This window comes from Antechinus flavipes, chromosome 3 (genome assembly GCF_016432865.1).
Source record: "Antechinus flavipes isolate AdamAnt ecotype Samford, QLD, Australia chromosome 3, AdamAnt_v2, whole genome shotgun sequence".
Taxonomy (NCBI): domain Eukaryota; kingdom Metazoa; phylum Chordata; class Mammalia; order Dasyuromorphia; family Dasyuridae; genus Antechinus; species Antechinus flavipes.
The window spans coordinates 320,744,899-320,760,506 of record NC_067400.1 but is presented as its reverse complement, the minus strand read 5'-3'; the positions used below and the strand labels follow the sequence as shown (position 1 = coordinate 320,760,506).

General features: G+C 36.7%; 1 protein-coding gene across 11 annotated transcripts in view; it reads right to left on the bottom strand.

Moving 5' to 3' along the window:
* KALRN (kalirin RhoGEF kinase) overlaps positions 1-15,608 on the bottom strand; it is a 927,260-nt gene that overhangs the window by 18,334 nt on the left and 893,318 nt on the right. For all 11 annotated transcript variants that reach the window (XM_051985449.1, XM_051985462.1, XM_051985447.1 and 8 more), the window contains 5 exons: positions 9,542-9,569; positions 8,942-9,113; positions 6,322-6,443; positions 1,806-1,937; positions 685-849 (listed from right to left, as the gene is read on the bottom strand). In XM_051985449.1, coding sequence (XP_051841409.1) covers positions 685-849; positions 1,806-1,937; positions 6,322-6,443; positions 8,942-9,113; positions 9,542-9,569 — 619 coding nt within the window. The remainder of the gene's footprint in view (positions 1-684; positions 850-1,805; positions 1,938-6,321; positions 6,444-8,941; positions 9,114-9,541; positions 9,570-15,608) is intronic.

Here is a 15,608-nt window from a genome sequence, read left to right as displayed (position 1 = left end):
TTGCTTTTCCTCCCTCTCTCCTTCCCTCCTTCCTTCCCTCCCTCCATTTGTTTGTTTCTGTCTTCTTCTTCTTCTTCTTCTTCTTCTTCTTCTTCTTCTTCTTCTTCTTCTTCTTCTTCTTCTTCTTCTTCTTCTTCTTCTTCTTCTTCTTCTTCTTCTTCTTCTTCTTCTTCTTCTTCTTTTCTTTCTCTCTCTTCCTCCCCATCTCCCTCCTACCTTCCCTCTGTCTCTGTCTCTGTCTATCTCTCTATCTATCCCCCTCCCTCTCTGTATTTCCTTAGAGATATCCAGGACCATCCCCACTCATCCTGATAAATATCTGGCCACTGGACCCAGTTAGTCTGGTGACTTTGCATGATCCTTCCTTCCTTAAATCCAATTTGCTTACAAGTCATGGCATTACTTCCCTAATGTTATGGTCCTTTTTGAGAAAGAAGATCAAACAACAACTCGGAAATAAGTTTACTCTGATAAATGCTGACTAAACAAGCAAAGTTTTCTTCATATATATAAGAAATTGTTTAATCAATGTATATAATAAGCAAGGATTTAAGAAAAAAGTTGTTAGAACCAATAGGACAAAATACATTAAAGTAAAACCACCTTGAGATCTTCTCTATCCCCAACAAATCAAGAAATAATTTTACTCTACTGTGTCTTGGAAAATTGCTTGTCAGTGCTCACCATATTCTGGGAGTCTCACAAATTCAGATGGCTCGCTGGGTAAGCTGATTCCCCAGGGATTGCTGGCACTGACTCTGAATTGGTAAGGGCATCCAGGGCTCAAGTCTTCAATGACTAAGTAAGTATCCAAAGTTGAAGCCACAGACTGCTGCCAGACCTGGGAACCTGTGGAGTCCAATAGAAAGAAAAAGGAGAGGGAAGGAGGGAAGAAAGAGACAGACAGAAAGAGAGGCAGACAGAAAAAGACAGAGAAGAACAGGGAGATACACAGAGAGATAGAGGCAGAGAGACACAGAGAGATGGAGACAGAGAGACAAGAGACAGACACAGACAGAGAGGTAAAGAGAGACAGAGAAGCGTGACAGGCAGAGAAATGAGAATATATTACCACACAAAAGAAAATATATTTCACACAGTAAGCTAAAGTGATCATCTTTATGAACATTATAAAAATTTCTGAAAATCTGTTTTCTAACTTTTTGCAAAGTGTTCAACTCTTTTGTAAGGGTATAAATAAAGCAGATGTAGAACAAGAGAACATAGTTTATCACAAAGATGGGAGACTAAGGAAAATTACTGAAAAACAAAGGTCAAGAAGTCACTAGTCCATCTACAAAAAATTAAAAAATGTTAGCGATTGTGAGTTGGGATAAGTTCATGAACTTTGGGGCTCAAGTCTGCAGACACAAATATAAATGATTTTAGGTAGGAATAGGGTCCTTGGAAAAGAAGGAGAAAATATCTTTGAGACAATTAGAAGTCATTTACAACATAGTCTGAATGAATTTAACCAGATCATTTTTTCTCTTGTTTTGCTGATTTCTTGGTTGCAACAGCAAAACAAAAAAAGTAGAGTGTCATCATAGAAGTGTCTAACTGGAAAAGACAAATTAATTCCACGAAAGAAGCAAGAGATACTTGTTTTTCAGAGCCCCATCTTTTACTTGTATCCTAGCAACATCAGGAGAAAGAGCAGAAGTCCTCCCAGCACATTGGATATCTGTCCCCTCTCCCATGCTGTGGTGTGACCTTATTGGAGGACATGGATGGGCTGTGGGCTGTATCACTGAAGGCCCCATTTAAACAATGAGATCATGGAACTCTTTGATGTTAGTTTGTACCTTCTTCCCTGTACTCCACTGTGTAACCTGAGATAGTGCAGTTTCCTGTGCTGGATGGAGGCAGCCATCGGAGAATCACTGAGGTGCAGCTCCTTTCTTGGGCAATGGGACGGTTTGGTGCTGCTGGGACACCTGGGGAAGTCCAAGGTAAAGTCAATCATCATATTATATTATATGATGTTATGTTATATTAAATTATGCTAATTATATCATATTATATTATGTTTATTATGTTATGTTATATTATATTGTTATATTATATTATCTCTCTGAGGACCTATTCCCTCCCTACCCCTACCTCTCCCATGTCCATCTTTGCCAGCTGACCTATCCTTCTCCCAACCTTGAAGTTTGAGAAGATCATAGGAGAGCATAGGAGAGGATGTTGAAGTTGGCCCAAGGGAGGAACTGGCTCAGGATCCTGTTTTAGACACTTGTGATCCTGGCAAGTCCCTTAACATTTCTGAACCTTCATTTCCTCATCTCTAAAATGGTGATGGTGGATTTGATAATCTCTCAAATCTCTTTCAGCTCCAAATCTATCTTTTAGATAGATTTAGGATTTAAGACTAGAAAGAATTCTTTCTTAAGCGTTTTATTAATATCCTTCATTTTCACACCAGTTATTTCTCAACCCCCTACTACACTGAATTCTGTCTGGTAGCAAAGAAAAACACTTTATTGTAATCAACTGACACAATGTCCAAAGTTTCAGATATTCCATATTTCTATAAACTAGACACACAAGGTACTAGGTTAGAATGATTTCCTTGCATAACCTACTAATGGCTCTGGAATAGAATTATTATCTTGTATACAATTATCCAATAAATCTTGTTGTCAGATTAAGGTGAATATGCCATTGCCTCACTAGTTTTTGAATTCTCTGAACCAGATTAGATGACTTTGTAATTCTCCATTTTAGACCAACAGAGACTGGATTATTCTTGAAGACATTTTACAAGATAAGGCCTGATAAATTTACCATGGAGTGAATGAATATGTTGCTAGAACAAAAATTTTGTAGACTTTTTTAAAAAAAAATCTTTTCAGAAAAGAAAAAAAAGGAATTACAGTAACTTTTTAGATAATCTTTTCCCATAACCCCTCTCCTCCATATCCATAGACAGTGACTCAAGTTGAGATCAGTAAGGAACTGCTGCAACAAGTATCTGTTGTTGAGTTATACTTGGAGGTTTTTTGTTTTTGTTTTTGTTTTTTAGTTTTAGCAAAGAGATTGGAGTAGATTACCATTTCCTTTTCCAGCTCATTTTACAGATGAGGAAACTGAGGCACACAGGGTTAAGGGACTTACCCAGGATCACACAACTAGGAATTGTCTGAAACTGAATTTGAACTCAGGAAGATGAGTCTTTCTAAGTCCAGATTCTGCACTTTATCCACTGAACCACCTAACCTAGAAGGATCAGAACAGGAGCAGTGAGTGGCCAGAGTTTTTTCTGGGGTTGATAGAAGCTGTGTTAGCTATGGAGTGTCTTCTCAGGCTTTCCTTCCATCCCCTACTTCCAAGATGGTGCTGGAGCCAGTAAGGTGATGGCCAGAGCATTCCAATAGCTTTTAGCAAGTGAAACTTCCTTCACTGATGATTCTTTATTATAAGGGCAAAATTTAAAGTGAACAAAATGAGATGTACTTATACTTGAGTTCAAAGTGTGACCCTAGGCCAGTCACTTAACTCTGTTTGCCTCAGTTCCTCATTTGTAAAATGAGCTGGAAAAGGAAATGGCAAACCACTCAAAAAAGCCCAAATGGGGTCACAAAGAGTCAAATAAGAATAAGACTACTCAATGACAACAATAAAGTTTATAGAAATACAAATTTTATTTGGTGTTTGTTATATTCAGAATAAATTAAAAAATTTTTAAATAGTGAAAAAAAATAAAATAAACATTAGTGCGCTTCATAATTTAAATCCAAATCACCTGATTTTATTTAGTACTACTATGAAAGGCACTGTGTTAAGCCTTGGGGATACAGAATAGGTTTTCATTTTTCTTCAAGCTGCTCTCAGGCCTTTTCTACCATGACCCATCTGTGGGTACCTTTTTTTTTTAAAAAAATTATTTGCCTAGGGTCACACAGCTAGTACATGTCAAATGGCTGAAGCTGGGTTTGAACTCAACTCCTCCTGACATCAGGGTCAATGCTCTATGTATTGTACCATCTAGCTGCCTATTTTAAACGAGTCTTACTGTTGCCTACCTAATTGCTCCTAGTCCTTTTATTCTGTTCCTTCCCTTCCTTTTTCAGATACATTTATTATATTCCCTGCATTTAGAATAATGTTTGGCACAAAGTAAGGGCTTAATTACTGCTTGTTCAATGTCTAGTTCTCATGAACTAGAACATGTACTCTCTCACATTCTAATGGCAGAGAAGCATAAATGGACAAATAACTTGGATATAAGGGAGAGGAGATAAAGGCAAAAAGCTAAAATAAAATCAAAGAGGAAAGTACCCATATTCACCAGATTAGACCTTGAATGAAGAAAGGAAAGGTCTTTCAACTGTGAAATGAGAGGATTTGAACAGGTGACCTCTAAGGACCTTTCCAGCCTGAAATTTCTGATTCTAAAATGAAAAGATGAAACTACCTATTAATGTGAATGGAGAACAAGCCTTGTAAGTAGGAAAGTCTGGGTTCAAATGTTTCACCTATGCAGATTGTATGACCCCTCATCAAAATTAAAAATTTGGTGCTCCTGGAAGTTCTTTAGCCACAAATTGTAGTTGTTTTTCCTTCATTTAAAAATAGGTTATAGATTGCAGAACAGGTGCATATTATCTCTCTACAGGACTAACAGGACTTTCTTCCTTCCCTCCCTTCCTCCCTCCCTTCCCTCCTTCCCTCCCTCCCTCTCTTCCCTCCCTCCCTCTTTCCCTTCCCTTCCTCCCTCCATCCATTCTTCCTTCCTTCCTCCCTTCCTCCCTCTCTTCCTCCCTCCCTCCCTCCCTCCTTCCTTCCTTCCTTTCTTCCTTCCTTCCTTCCTTTCTTCCTTCCTTCCTTCCTTTCTTCCTTCCTTCCTTCCCCTTCTTCCTTTCTTTTTAAATAATAGCTTTTTGTTTTCAAAATACATACAAAGATAGTTTTCAATATTCACTTTTGTAAGTTCCAAATTTTTCTCCTTCCTCCCTACCCCCTCCCCTAGACAGCAAGTAATTCAATATATATTAAACATGTACAATTCTTCTGTACATATTTCTACAATAAGCCTGTTGCAAAAGAAAATCAGATCAAAAAGGGGAAAAATAAGAAAAGAAAACAAAAAGCAAGCAAACAATAACAAAAATTGCTATGTTGTGATTCACACTCAGTTCCCACAGTACTCCTTCTGGATTCAGATGGCTCTCTCCCTCACAAGTCTATTGGAATAGATCTGAATCACTTCATTGACTAACAGGATTTTCTACAAGCACAATTTTCTATGCTGATTCTATTATGGGTCTGGTTCCCCACTCCCCAAACAAAACGCCCCTCAGAAACAAAAAACAAAAAACAAACAAGCTAAAACAGAAAAAAAAATCAATAGATGAACTTGGCAGAGGAATTTATTGGGTGAAACTTATAAAGTTTTATATATTTGTTTGGGTGAAACAAATAACATTTTTTGATAGGTCTTTACAAGAGTTTTAGCATTTCACATATTCATCTAGTTTTAAAATATTACAGATTTTTTTCTTAGATTACTTTAGAATGTCATTTCTAGAAAACTTGGTAACAGTATAAGAGTTTCAGTGATATTGCAATGATATTGCATGATAATATTGCTACTATTTAATAATTATTAATAATATTGCAACATTATATAATTTTGCCATATTGCATTGTTGTTGTAGGTAATGATTGAGACTTTTCCACTTTACAGGTCAGAAATTATAAAATATTGGTTTTTATGAAATAGCATTTATTAAAATCTCATCTGTTCTTTATCTTGTTTTAGTCATGTCTGACTCTTTGTGAATCATTTGGGGTTTTCTTGGCAAAGATATTGGAGTCAATTATCTTTTCTTTCTCCAGTTCATTTTACAAATGAAGAAACTGAGGCAGACAGGGTGAAATGATTTGCCCAGGGTCACACAGCTAAAAAGTGTCTGAGACTAGCCCCAGTGCTCTATTCATAGCACTACCTCACTATCCCCATTAAGTGCTTACAATATAACTAACAATGAAAAACAGACTCCGTTCTCCCATTCTAATTTGGGGAAATATTATGTAGAGGAGGTTTCAAGCTAGAGGGTGGACAGAAAGGTTTGGTGGTCCTGAGGGTGCAGTGACAGGACATTTGCCAAGGCTTAGGCAATATTTCTTTTGAAAAATAAATTTTTGTGACAATAAAAAAACATTGTTAGGATTCATGATTTAGATAGGAGTTAGACTAGATGACTTCTGGTATCTCTTTTTATAGAGCTCTAATTGTATGATTTTATATTTTTTTGAGCAGTTTTGATGGGTTCCTTGCTAGCCAATTTAAATGGATTGATAAAGGTGCCATACCTTGCACTTTGATTGTAGCTGATGTTGATGCAGTCCCATGGTCATTTGTTGCTACACATGTGTAAATCCCACTGTCCTGGGGCATCAGGTTGCAGATCTTCAGAGTGATTTCACCAGAATCACTAGAGAAAAGATTCTATTTCATAAATCTAGGAGGAAATTTACCCATCCTTCCCTCCTGCACTCTTAGAATTACCGACTTAACTCGAAGGACCTTAGTTTAAGGCTGAGTCTGGCATTCTGCTGCCAACCCATTCAATTTAGAAGTGATCAACCACTAACTGGTGAATAATTGAAACTTCAAACAATAACAACAAACCACTGCCAGTCGCAACCAATGAGTGAATTATTTTTGTTATTTGTTAAGATTCTTAAAAGATAGATCAGGAATAGTTGATTGAATTCAAGTTCATCAAATAAGGGGGAAAAGGAGTGACGAATAAGAAGAAACACACTAAAGATTCACATACTAATGATCTAGTGGAGAAAGCACTAGGAGTACAGAGACATGATATTTAGTTCCAGTTCTCATACTAATTTTCTGTATGATTTGAGGTAAAATGCTAAGCCTCTCTGGGGCTCAGCTTTATCATTTGTTCAATGTAGATAATAGTACTTGTAAAGCTCAAAAGATGGGATATATTTGAAAGCACAAATTGTCACCATCATCATTGATCTCACCATTATTAACAGTCTTCGTTCCTCCCAAGAAATGGCAAATGCTCTTTGTTTCATTCTGTTTAGTTTCACAAGACCTAATTTTACTTTACTTACAAGACCTGGTCTTCTCGATTCTAGGGTAAGCACTCTATTATACCACCCAGCCTTTCATGATTGATTGACAAAAATGATAAGAAAAGACTAATGGAGTATGAATGAGAAGCCCTTCCATTCAAGCATTTTGATCAAGCCTTAGCACACCTTGGGAACACCCAAATAATTACCTGATATTTTAGAGGATATGGGAAGCAAATTTCTCAGGTACTCCATAGCTAGAACAAGCAATCTGGGGTCTTGGGTTGTTTCATGAAACACACATCCTGAAATTTACCCTCAAGTTATCCCTTTAAGGTAGATTCAGTTGGACATGGCAGAATACATCTGAAATCCCTGCTACTGGAAAGGCTGAGGCTAGTGGATCACTTAAGCTTGGGAGTTCTAGTTGTAATTGGCTAAGCAGATTGGGTATCTGTAAGACCCTGGGATGAAGAAGAGGACTGTGTGAAGTAGATACTACAAGTATAAAATTCTCCTTTATATCTGTTTGTATTGTCCTTATTTTGTAAAGCCTAGAGAAGCTAGATGATTTGCTCATAGTCATGATCTATTAATAGTAGTAATAATAGTAAAGTAGTAGTAAGAGTAATAGTAATCATAGTTGTGGTAACAATAGTAATAACAGCAGTAGCAATAGCAATAGTGGTAATAGTAGTAACAGTAATTGTGGTAGTAGCGATAATAGTAGTAGTGGTAGTGCTAGTGCTAGTAGTAGTGACAGTAGTTATAGTAAAAGTAGTAGTAGTAGTAATAGTAATGGTAATAGCAGTAGTAATAGTAAAAAATAATAGTAAGTAATACCACAATTACTATTGTGGTAACAATAGTAATAACAGCAATAGCAATAGTAATAGTGGTAGTAGGAGTAATAGTAATTGTGGTAGTAGTGATAATAATAGTAGTGGTAGTGGTAGTGCTATAGTAGTAGTAGTGACAGTAGTAATAATAAAAGTAGTAGTAGTAGTAATAGTAATGGTAATAGCAGTAGTAATAGTAATAAAATAGTATTAAAAGTAACAGTAATCATGGTTGTGGTAATAATAGTAATGGCAGCAATAGCAGTAGTAGTAGGATTAGTGGTGATGCTAGTCATAGTAGTGATAGTAGTAATAATAGTTGTAGTAAAAGTAATAGTAGTAGTAGTAATAATAATGATAGTAGCAGTAATAATAGTAGAGCAGTAGTAATCATAGTTATAGAGACAATAGTAATAGCGGTAGTAACAACACCAATTATAGTAGTGGTAGTGGTAGTAGTAGTAATTGAGGTGATAGTGGTTTTGCTAGTAGTAGTAATGATAATAGTTGTAGTAAAAATAATAGCATCAATAGTAATGGTAGTAGCAGTAGGAGTAGTAATAGTAAAGTACTACTAGTAGTAGTAGTGGTAATAGTAATAATGGCAGTAGTAGCGGTGATAATGATGGGAGTAATAATGGCAGCTGTAACTTATATTTGGATAATGCTTTAAAGATTTGCAAAGGCTTTCCAAATTATCCCATTTTAACAAAGAAGAAAACAGAAGCTGCTGTAGGGTCAGTGCCTTGAAGCTCCCACAGCTGGTAAAAATCTGAATGAGAATTTTAACTCTGACACCAAGTCTAGCCCTGTTTTCATGATACTGACTCTTAGGCTGAGACTTGAACTGAGGTTTTCTGACTCTGGGTCCAGGGAACTGGCTTCTGGGAAGGTTTTCCCTGGGACAAATTCAGTGGCCTTTCTGGTCCTGAACCTATAAACCTGGCCTTGGGAGCTCTATGTGGTTAAGTTAGAAACAGTCCCCTGCTCATGGAAGAGTCGGTGCTGGTGATGGAGGAGCGGGGGAAGCGGGGAAATGCAGTTACCAGGAGGAGACTGTGTATGTTGCTGTGCTATTGTCATTGTCCAAGATGTTCTGGTCAGGGCCCTTCCAAATAATGTTGGGCTTTGGTCTCCCACACACTTTGCACTGCAGGGTCACGGTATCCCCCAGTAAGCAGGTCACATCCATCAGGGGCACGAGGAATTCAGGAGCAACTGTAAATCAAACAACACATGGCCCGTGTAAGCTTAAAACACACCGCCAAACAAACACCCCTCTCCATCCTTCCTCCTTATCTCCTTACATCTCCATCTTACAACTTATACAAGTACACAATTCGACCCAGGAAACAATGATGTGAACAACCACTAACTAAGCAGCACAAATTCTACCTCTCTCTGATCTTTCTAGCATATCTTTCAATAGAATAAAAGCTCTTTAAAGGCAGCCTTTATATCATTTAGGACTTTACATCTCCCTCTTCTAGCTCAGTTCTGGACACATAGTAGTGCTTTAATAATTGCTTATTGTTGTTGACTGATCAGTCTGAATTACTGCTCCCTGGTTGGATGAGCCCATAGAAAACTCTATTCTCTCCCAATATGTTTTTTTTTTAATTTTTAAATGATTCTCTTTAACTTACCTTCTTGAATGAAATTTGGATTCAAAATCTGGAAAAAAAAACAAGCCAAAAAAAAACAGAATAATTTTATTTGTAAGCAATTAAATAAACAAAACTGGGTAAAATTTAGCTAAAATCTATTGACTGCTACAAGAATATGGGTTAATTTTCTTCTTAGGCAGGTGAAGTGTTAGGGTTCTCTACATGAGGCAGGAAAGACTTGGGATTCAAATTTTAGCACTCTGTGACCCTGAGTAAATCAGTTCAGTTTTCTAAACTTCAGTTTCATCTATTGAAAATATACACACATTTCATACATATATAGTATGGAGATGTTTTATTTTTGTCTTGGGTTACCTTGCACCCAACATGTGGCCAGGTACTTAATTAATGCTTGTTGAAAGGATTTTATTTTCTTTTGTTGTTGTTGTTGTTTTTGTTTCCTATGGGAAGGAAGGGGCCATATATGGGAGGGGGAGAGGAAATAATTTTTTTCCTATTAAAAAAATAAGTTAAAAATGCTTATTGATTGCTTCTGTAAAAATGAAAATGGAAACAGTTGCACTACCTAACTGAGGGCAAATAGTGACTAGGGGTGGTGCATGGAAATCAGGTCTTCTGACTTTCAAGTCAGTGTTTCTTTCACCAAGTTATAGAGACTCACCTTTATAGACAACAGGACCAACTTACTTGTCTGTGTGCTTCACAATCTATCATCCTTTCTCTCATGTCTTCTCTTTTATTGACCCGCTGTACAATATTATTCCTAACTCACAACAATCTTCTGCCTTCCCTATTTTATTAAATCCAGTAGAACTTTGATGAAAATTAGAGTTGTTCTTTTTCAAAACCCTACTAGTGGTCTATTCTTCCCTTTATATTTTCCCCCAGACCCTCTATTCTTTCAGGGGCACCAACTTTATTTTTTTCTCTTCTAAACATTTACACATTTATCATGCTGTGTAAGAAAAATCATATCAAAAGGGGAAAAAATGAGAAAGAAAAAAACAAGCAAGCAAACAACAACATAAGTGAAAATACTATGTTGTGAGCCACATTCAGTTCCTTATAGTCCTTTCTCGATGCAAATGGCTCTCTCCATCACAAGTTTATTGGAATTAAGGCATCAACTTTCAAAAACACTTGGGTCATTAAATTTCCATAGTGATAAGAACACATTCCAAAAGCATATGGGAGAATTCCTCATGTAAGAGAACGTGATTTATTTCTATGTCTTCCTTCTGACCTCTGCTGATTTAAGGATAAACCAGAAAGGTACATAGATAGAAACTATTTGGTTTATTTTTAAACTATCCCAAGAAGGCAGGAGTTTTTCTTGTAGTCCTTTCCTTTTCATAGATCATGGTACATTTCAGCTAGAAGGAACCTTAGAAATTACCTGTTACCTGTTTGTTATTGCTTGGTTGTTTCATCCATGAGTGACTTTTGTGACCCTTTTGGGGTTTTCTTGGCAGACATATTAGAGTAGTTTGCTTTTCCAGCTCATTTTATAGAGGAGAAAACTGATGCAAATCGGGCTCAGTGACTTGCCTAGGACCACACAAGCTAATAAGTGTCTGAGGCCAAATTTGAACTCATGAAGATGAGTTTTTTTGACTCTAGACCTGGCACTCTATCCTGTCACTTAGCTGCACCAGAAGTTACCTAGCAACATCCTACTAATGATAATAATAATAGTAATAATATCATAATAAGTACCTATTGTGCATCAGGCACTGTACTAAGTGTTGTAACATATTATTTCATTTGATTTCCCAAAACAACAATAATTCTGTAAGGTAGGTGCCATTATTATCCCCAGTTTATAGTTGAGGAAACTGAGGCAAACAGAGATGGGGTCTCACAGGGTGTAAAGACTATCTGAATTCAGGTCTTCAGTCAGCAAAAGTTAAGTAAGCACCTACTATGTATCATATACTGGTAACTGCCAGGGATACAAAGACAGGCAATAATCCCTCCTATTGAGGAAATCAGAGTGTAATAGACACTGAGGCTGAGAGGGGAAAAGTGATTTACTTGAGATAACATGGGGCAAAGATGGGTTTAAAACCTGACACTCCTGAATCCCAGTTTACTGCATGGTGCAGTGGAAAGAACGTCACACTTATAACATGTCACTTGACATCTATGGACCTTAGTTTCCTCATCTATGAAAAGAGGGGGTTGGACTACATGTCCTGAGCTTCCTACCAACTCTAGACCCACAATTCTCTGGTCCTGTGAATACACTGCTCTTTCTTCTATGCCTAGGTAATTTCCCTTCATTAAAAAACATGGAACTCTTCATTATACACTTCAACAACGATACTGTATGAGGATGTATTCTGATGGAAATGGATTTCTTTGACAAAGAGACCTAACTGAGTTTCAATTGATAAATGACGGACAGAAGCAGCTACACCCAAAGAAAGAACACTGGGAAACGAATGTGAACTATCTGCATTTTTGTTTTTCTTCCCGGGTTATTTCTACCTTTTGAATTCAATTTGAATTCAAACAAGAGAACTGTTTGGTTCCGCACACATATATTGTATCTAGGATATACTGTAACCTATTTAACATGTATAGGACTGCTTTCCATCTAGGGGAGGGGGTAGAGGGAGGGAGGGGAAAAATCAGAACAGAAGTGAGTTCAAGGGATAATGTTGTAAAAAAAATTACCCTGACATGGGTTCTGTCAATAAAAAGTTATTATAAAATAAAATTAAAAAAACAACAACAACAAAAAAAAAAACATGGAACTCAAAAATCTCACAAAATAATCTGAGAAGTTCCCATTTCTTTGCCCACTCTAAAAAAAAAGCAGATTATAAAATAGGTGCTGGTTGTCAAATACTCTGTTATCCTTCAGGATAGTTTTTTCCATTTCAATCATGACTGAAATGACTGAAAATATCTTTAGATATGCTGTTTAATTGCTGTGTGAGGGAGGACAGATAGTTCTGTCTGGGAAAGACATGCAAATACACACATATTTATTTACACAATATGCATATGCATATGATCTGTGCGATACATAAACACATAATGTATGTCACCTACAAATATGCACACACACACCTATATATGTAAATGCATACATATAATTCATGGTATATACTAATAGATAGTTGACAAATATTATATGTGTGTGTATTTGTGTGTAATATTATTCATCATTTGTTCTGAAAGCGGCCCATGACATCAGGGAAGGGATGCAATGACATGCAAGTGAATTGGATTTAAGTGAGGGAGGGAGGGCTGGGCTGGGTCACCTGTCTCAGTTTCTCTTCCAGAACATTTTGGCCTGTCCAGTGGCCAGAAATATAGATCAGGACAACTGGATATGGCCCTGGATACAGTGGGAGACCTTGACCTTTTTAAGCCAAAATCTTTAAAAGGCATCTAATATATATATATATGCAACCATATATACCTATTAGGCACCTAGACTAGATACTTAATAAATAAAAGCATATATATAGGAAAACCATATATATATATGTGTATATATATATATATATACATATATATATATATATATATATATATATATGCACAAGTGTATATGCAGGTGTAGATTTAGGAAGAAGTATAGAGATGGATGGTTTTCTTATACATTAAACACCTACTCTGTTTCTACACATTGACCTAGGCAAGAAGCAATATAAAAGTTAGTTCTGGCCCTCCTGGAACTTCCAGTCTAGAGGGGAAAAACACAAATAACTTGGCTTTTATTGGTTACTATGACCAAAGACTTCACCAAACGGTTAATTTACTATAGTCTTGTGTATTTAGATGGTCAGACCTTCCAAAAACACACCTAGTTTGTTGCCTGGACCCTGGTTAAAGCCTTCCCAGCGTGGTAGAGTCGCAGCTGGTTTTGTAGTAAGAATTTTGATGGAGAGAGGAATACTAGTGAAGGGGGTGTGAAGCAAGCTGATTATTGATTGGATGGGGAAAGGATCAAAGGGAAGCTTCCAGGAAGAAGAAATCTTTGACCTGAACTTTAAAGGAATAGACAGAAATTCAACAAGCAGAAGGGGAAAAGACCATTCTGGTACATAGTGAATAAAGGCAACAGTACAAAGACAGAAAGGCAGGGGGGCATGTATCAGGGAAGGTTAAGAGCTTAGTTTGGCTCCAGTGTAGAATAAGTGCCGGGAGGCAGACTGATTTAAGCCTTGAAAGGTGACTGATTATGAGTTGCCTTTGATCTCTGCCTGAGGATGGAGGAAGCTGTGTCTCTATTTGAGAATTCCTTCATGGGCACAGATGGGATTTTACTCAGATTAGCAGATTGCCTAGACACCTAAGTGGCACAGTGAATAGTGTACTGGGTCTAGAGTCAGGAAGATCTAAGTTCCAATCCAGCTTCAGACATTTACTAGGTGTGTGACTCTCAGCAAGTCACTTAACCCCAATTGCCTCAGTTTCTTCATCTGTAAAATAAGCTAGAGAAGGAAATGGCTAACTACTCAGTATCTTTGCCAAGAAAACCCCAAATGAAGTCATAAAGAGTAAGAAACAACTGAACAACAGTATGTTGTTTTCATCATTTACATTTTTAAACTTAAAAAAAATTATGAACTTAAATTATCATCAGAAATAATCTGATACATAAAAAAACAGAAAAGGATTGTATGAACTGTGTTTGTTGCACTTTGTTTTTTAAAATCGTATATTTGATTTTAATTTAAATAATTTTTGGTGGCACTAACAAAATCACCCTATTTATGACTACTTTTGAACTTCTTTTGTTTTCCCTTAACTTAAGTATTGCAATACCTTATCCTGTCCTCTCTCCCCCAAATAGAACTCCTCTTCAAAACCAGACAAATACTCAAAATAAATGATGCATAGACTGTGTCTAAAAATGTATGTCTCATCCTCTATCTCTAATCTACCACCTCTTTTCCAACAAGTGGGAAGTATGCTTCATCATTTCATCTTTTCCAAATAATTCTGCGTCATGTGATCACTCAACCAGCTGGGTTTCTTGTGTAAACTTTCCTTGGCTTCAATCTCATGACCAGGGAATAAGTCCATTCATGACAGATGTCATTCTTCCCCTTATTAAGCATTGATTATGTTCCAAACACAGTTCTAAACACCTAATCAATATTATCTCATTTGATCCTTATATCAACCCTTGTGACATAGGTGCTATTATTCCTATTTTACAATTGAGGAAATAGTAGCAGAGAGAGATTACACAACTAATATCTGAGGTTGGATTTGAACTGAGGGCCTCCTGACTCCAGGCCTGGTATTCTATTCACTGAATCATCTGCCTGCCCCCATATGTATCAGAACACCCATTTTTATAAATATAAGAAACTGAGACTTAGAAAGGTTAATGAATTGCTACTGATATGAATACAGGTCTCGTTAAGCTCTAAATTTTACATAATGGAATAATATGAAATATGAAACACCTGCATTTTAATGCCAACTTCATCCTTGGATCAACTTTTGAAAGAAAGGAAGGAAGAAAGAGAGGAAGGAAGAAAAGAAAAGAGAAAGAAAGAAAGAGAAAGAAGAAGAAAGAAAGGAAGAAAGAGAAAGGAAGGAAGGAAAGAAGGAAGGAAGGAAGGTAGGAAGGAAGGTAGGAAGAAAGGAAGGAAGGAGAAAAAAGAATAAAGGAGAAAGGAAGAAAAAAGAATGAAGGCAGAGAAAGAAAGGAAAGAAAAGAGAAAGAAGAAAGGAAAAAAGGGAGAAAAGGAAGGAAGGATAAAGGAATAAGAAGAAAGAAAGAAAAGAAAATATAAACTAAACCAAAGGTACATTGCTGAAGATGGAAGACTTTTGAGGATGCTGAGAGTTCAATTCTCAAGATAAATTTTTTAAAAGGGAGATGAATGGGGTGGAGGTTAGGGGGACCGGGAATCTGCTTTAGGATCTGATTTTATGTGAACAGCAAAGGGCAGATTTACTTTAGGAAGGAGAAAAAAGATTGAAAGAAGGCAGGAAGATTGGAATATTTTACCTTCAAATAGAAAACCTCTATCTGAAGGTGACCTATTCCCATGAAAGAATCCAATGTTCTAACAGGAGAGAGGAATCATGGCATAGTAGAGAAGGGGAA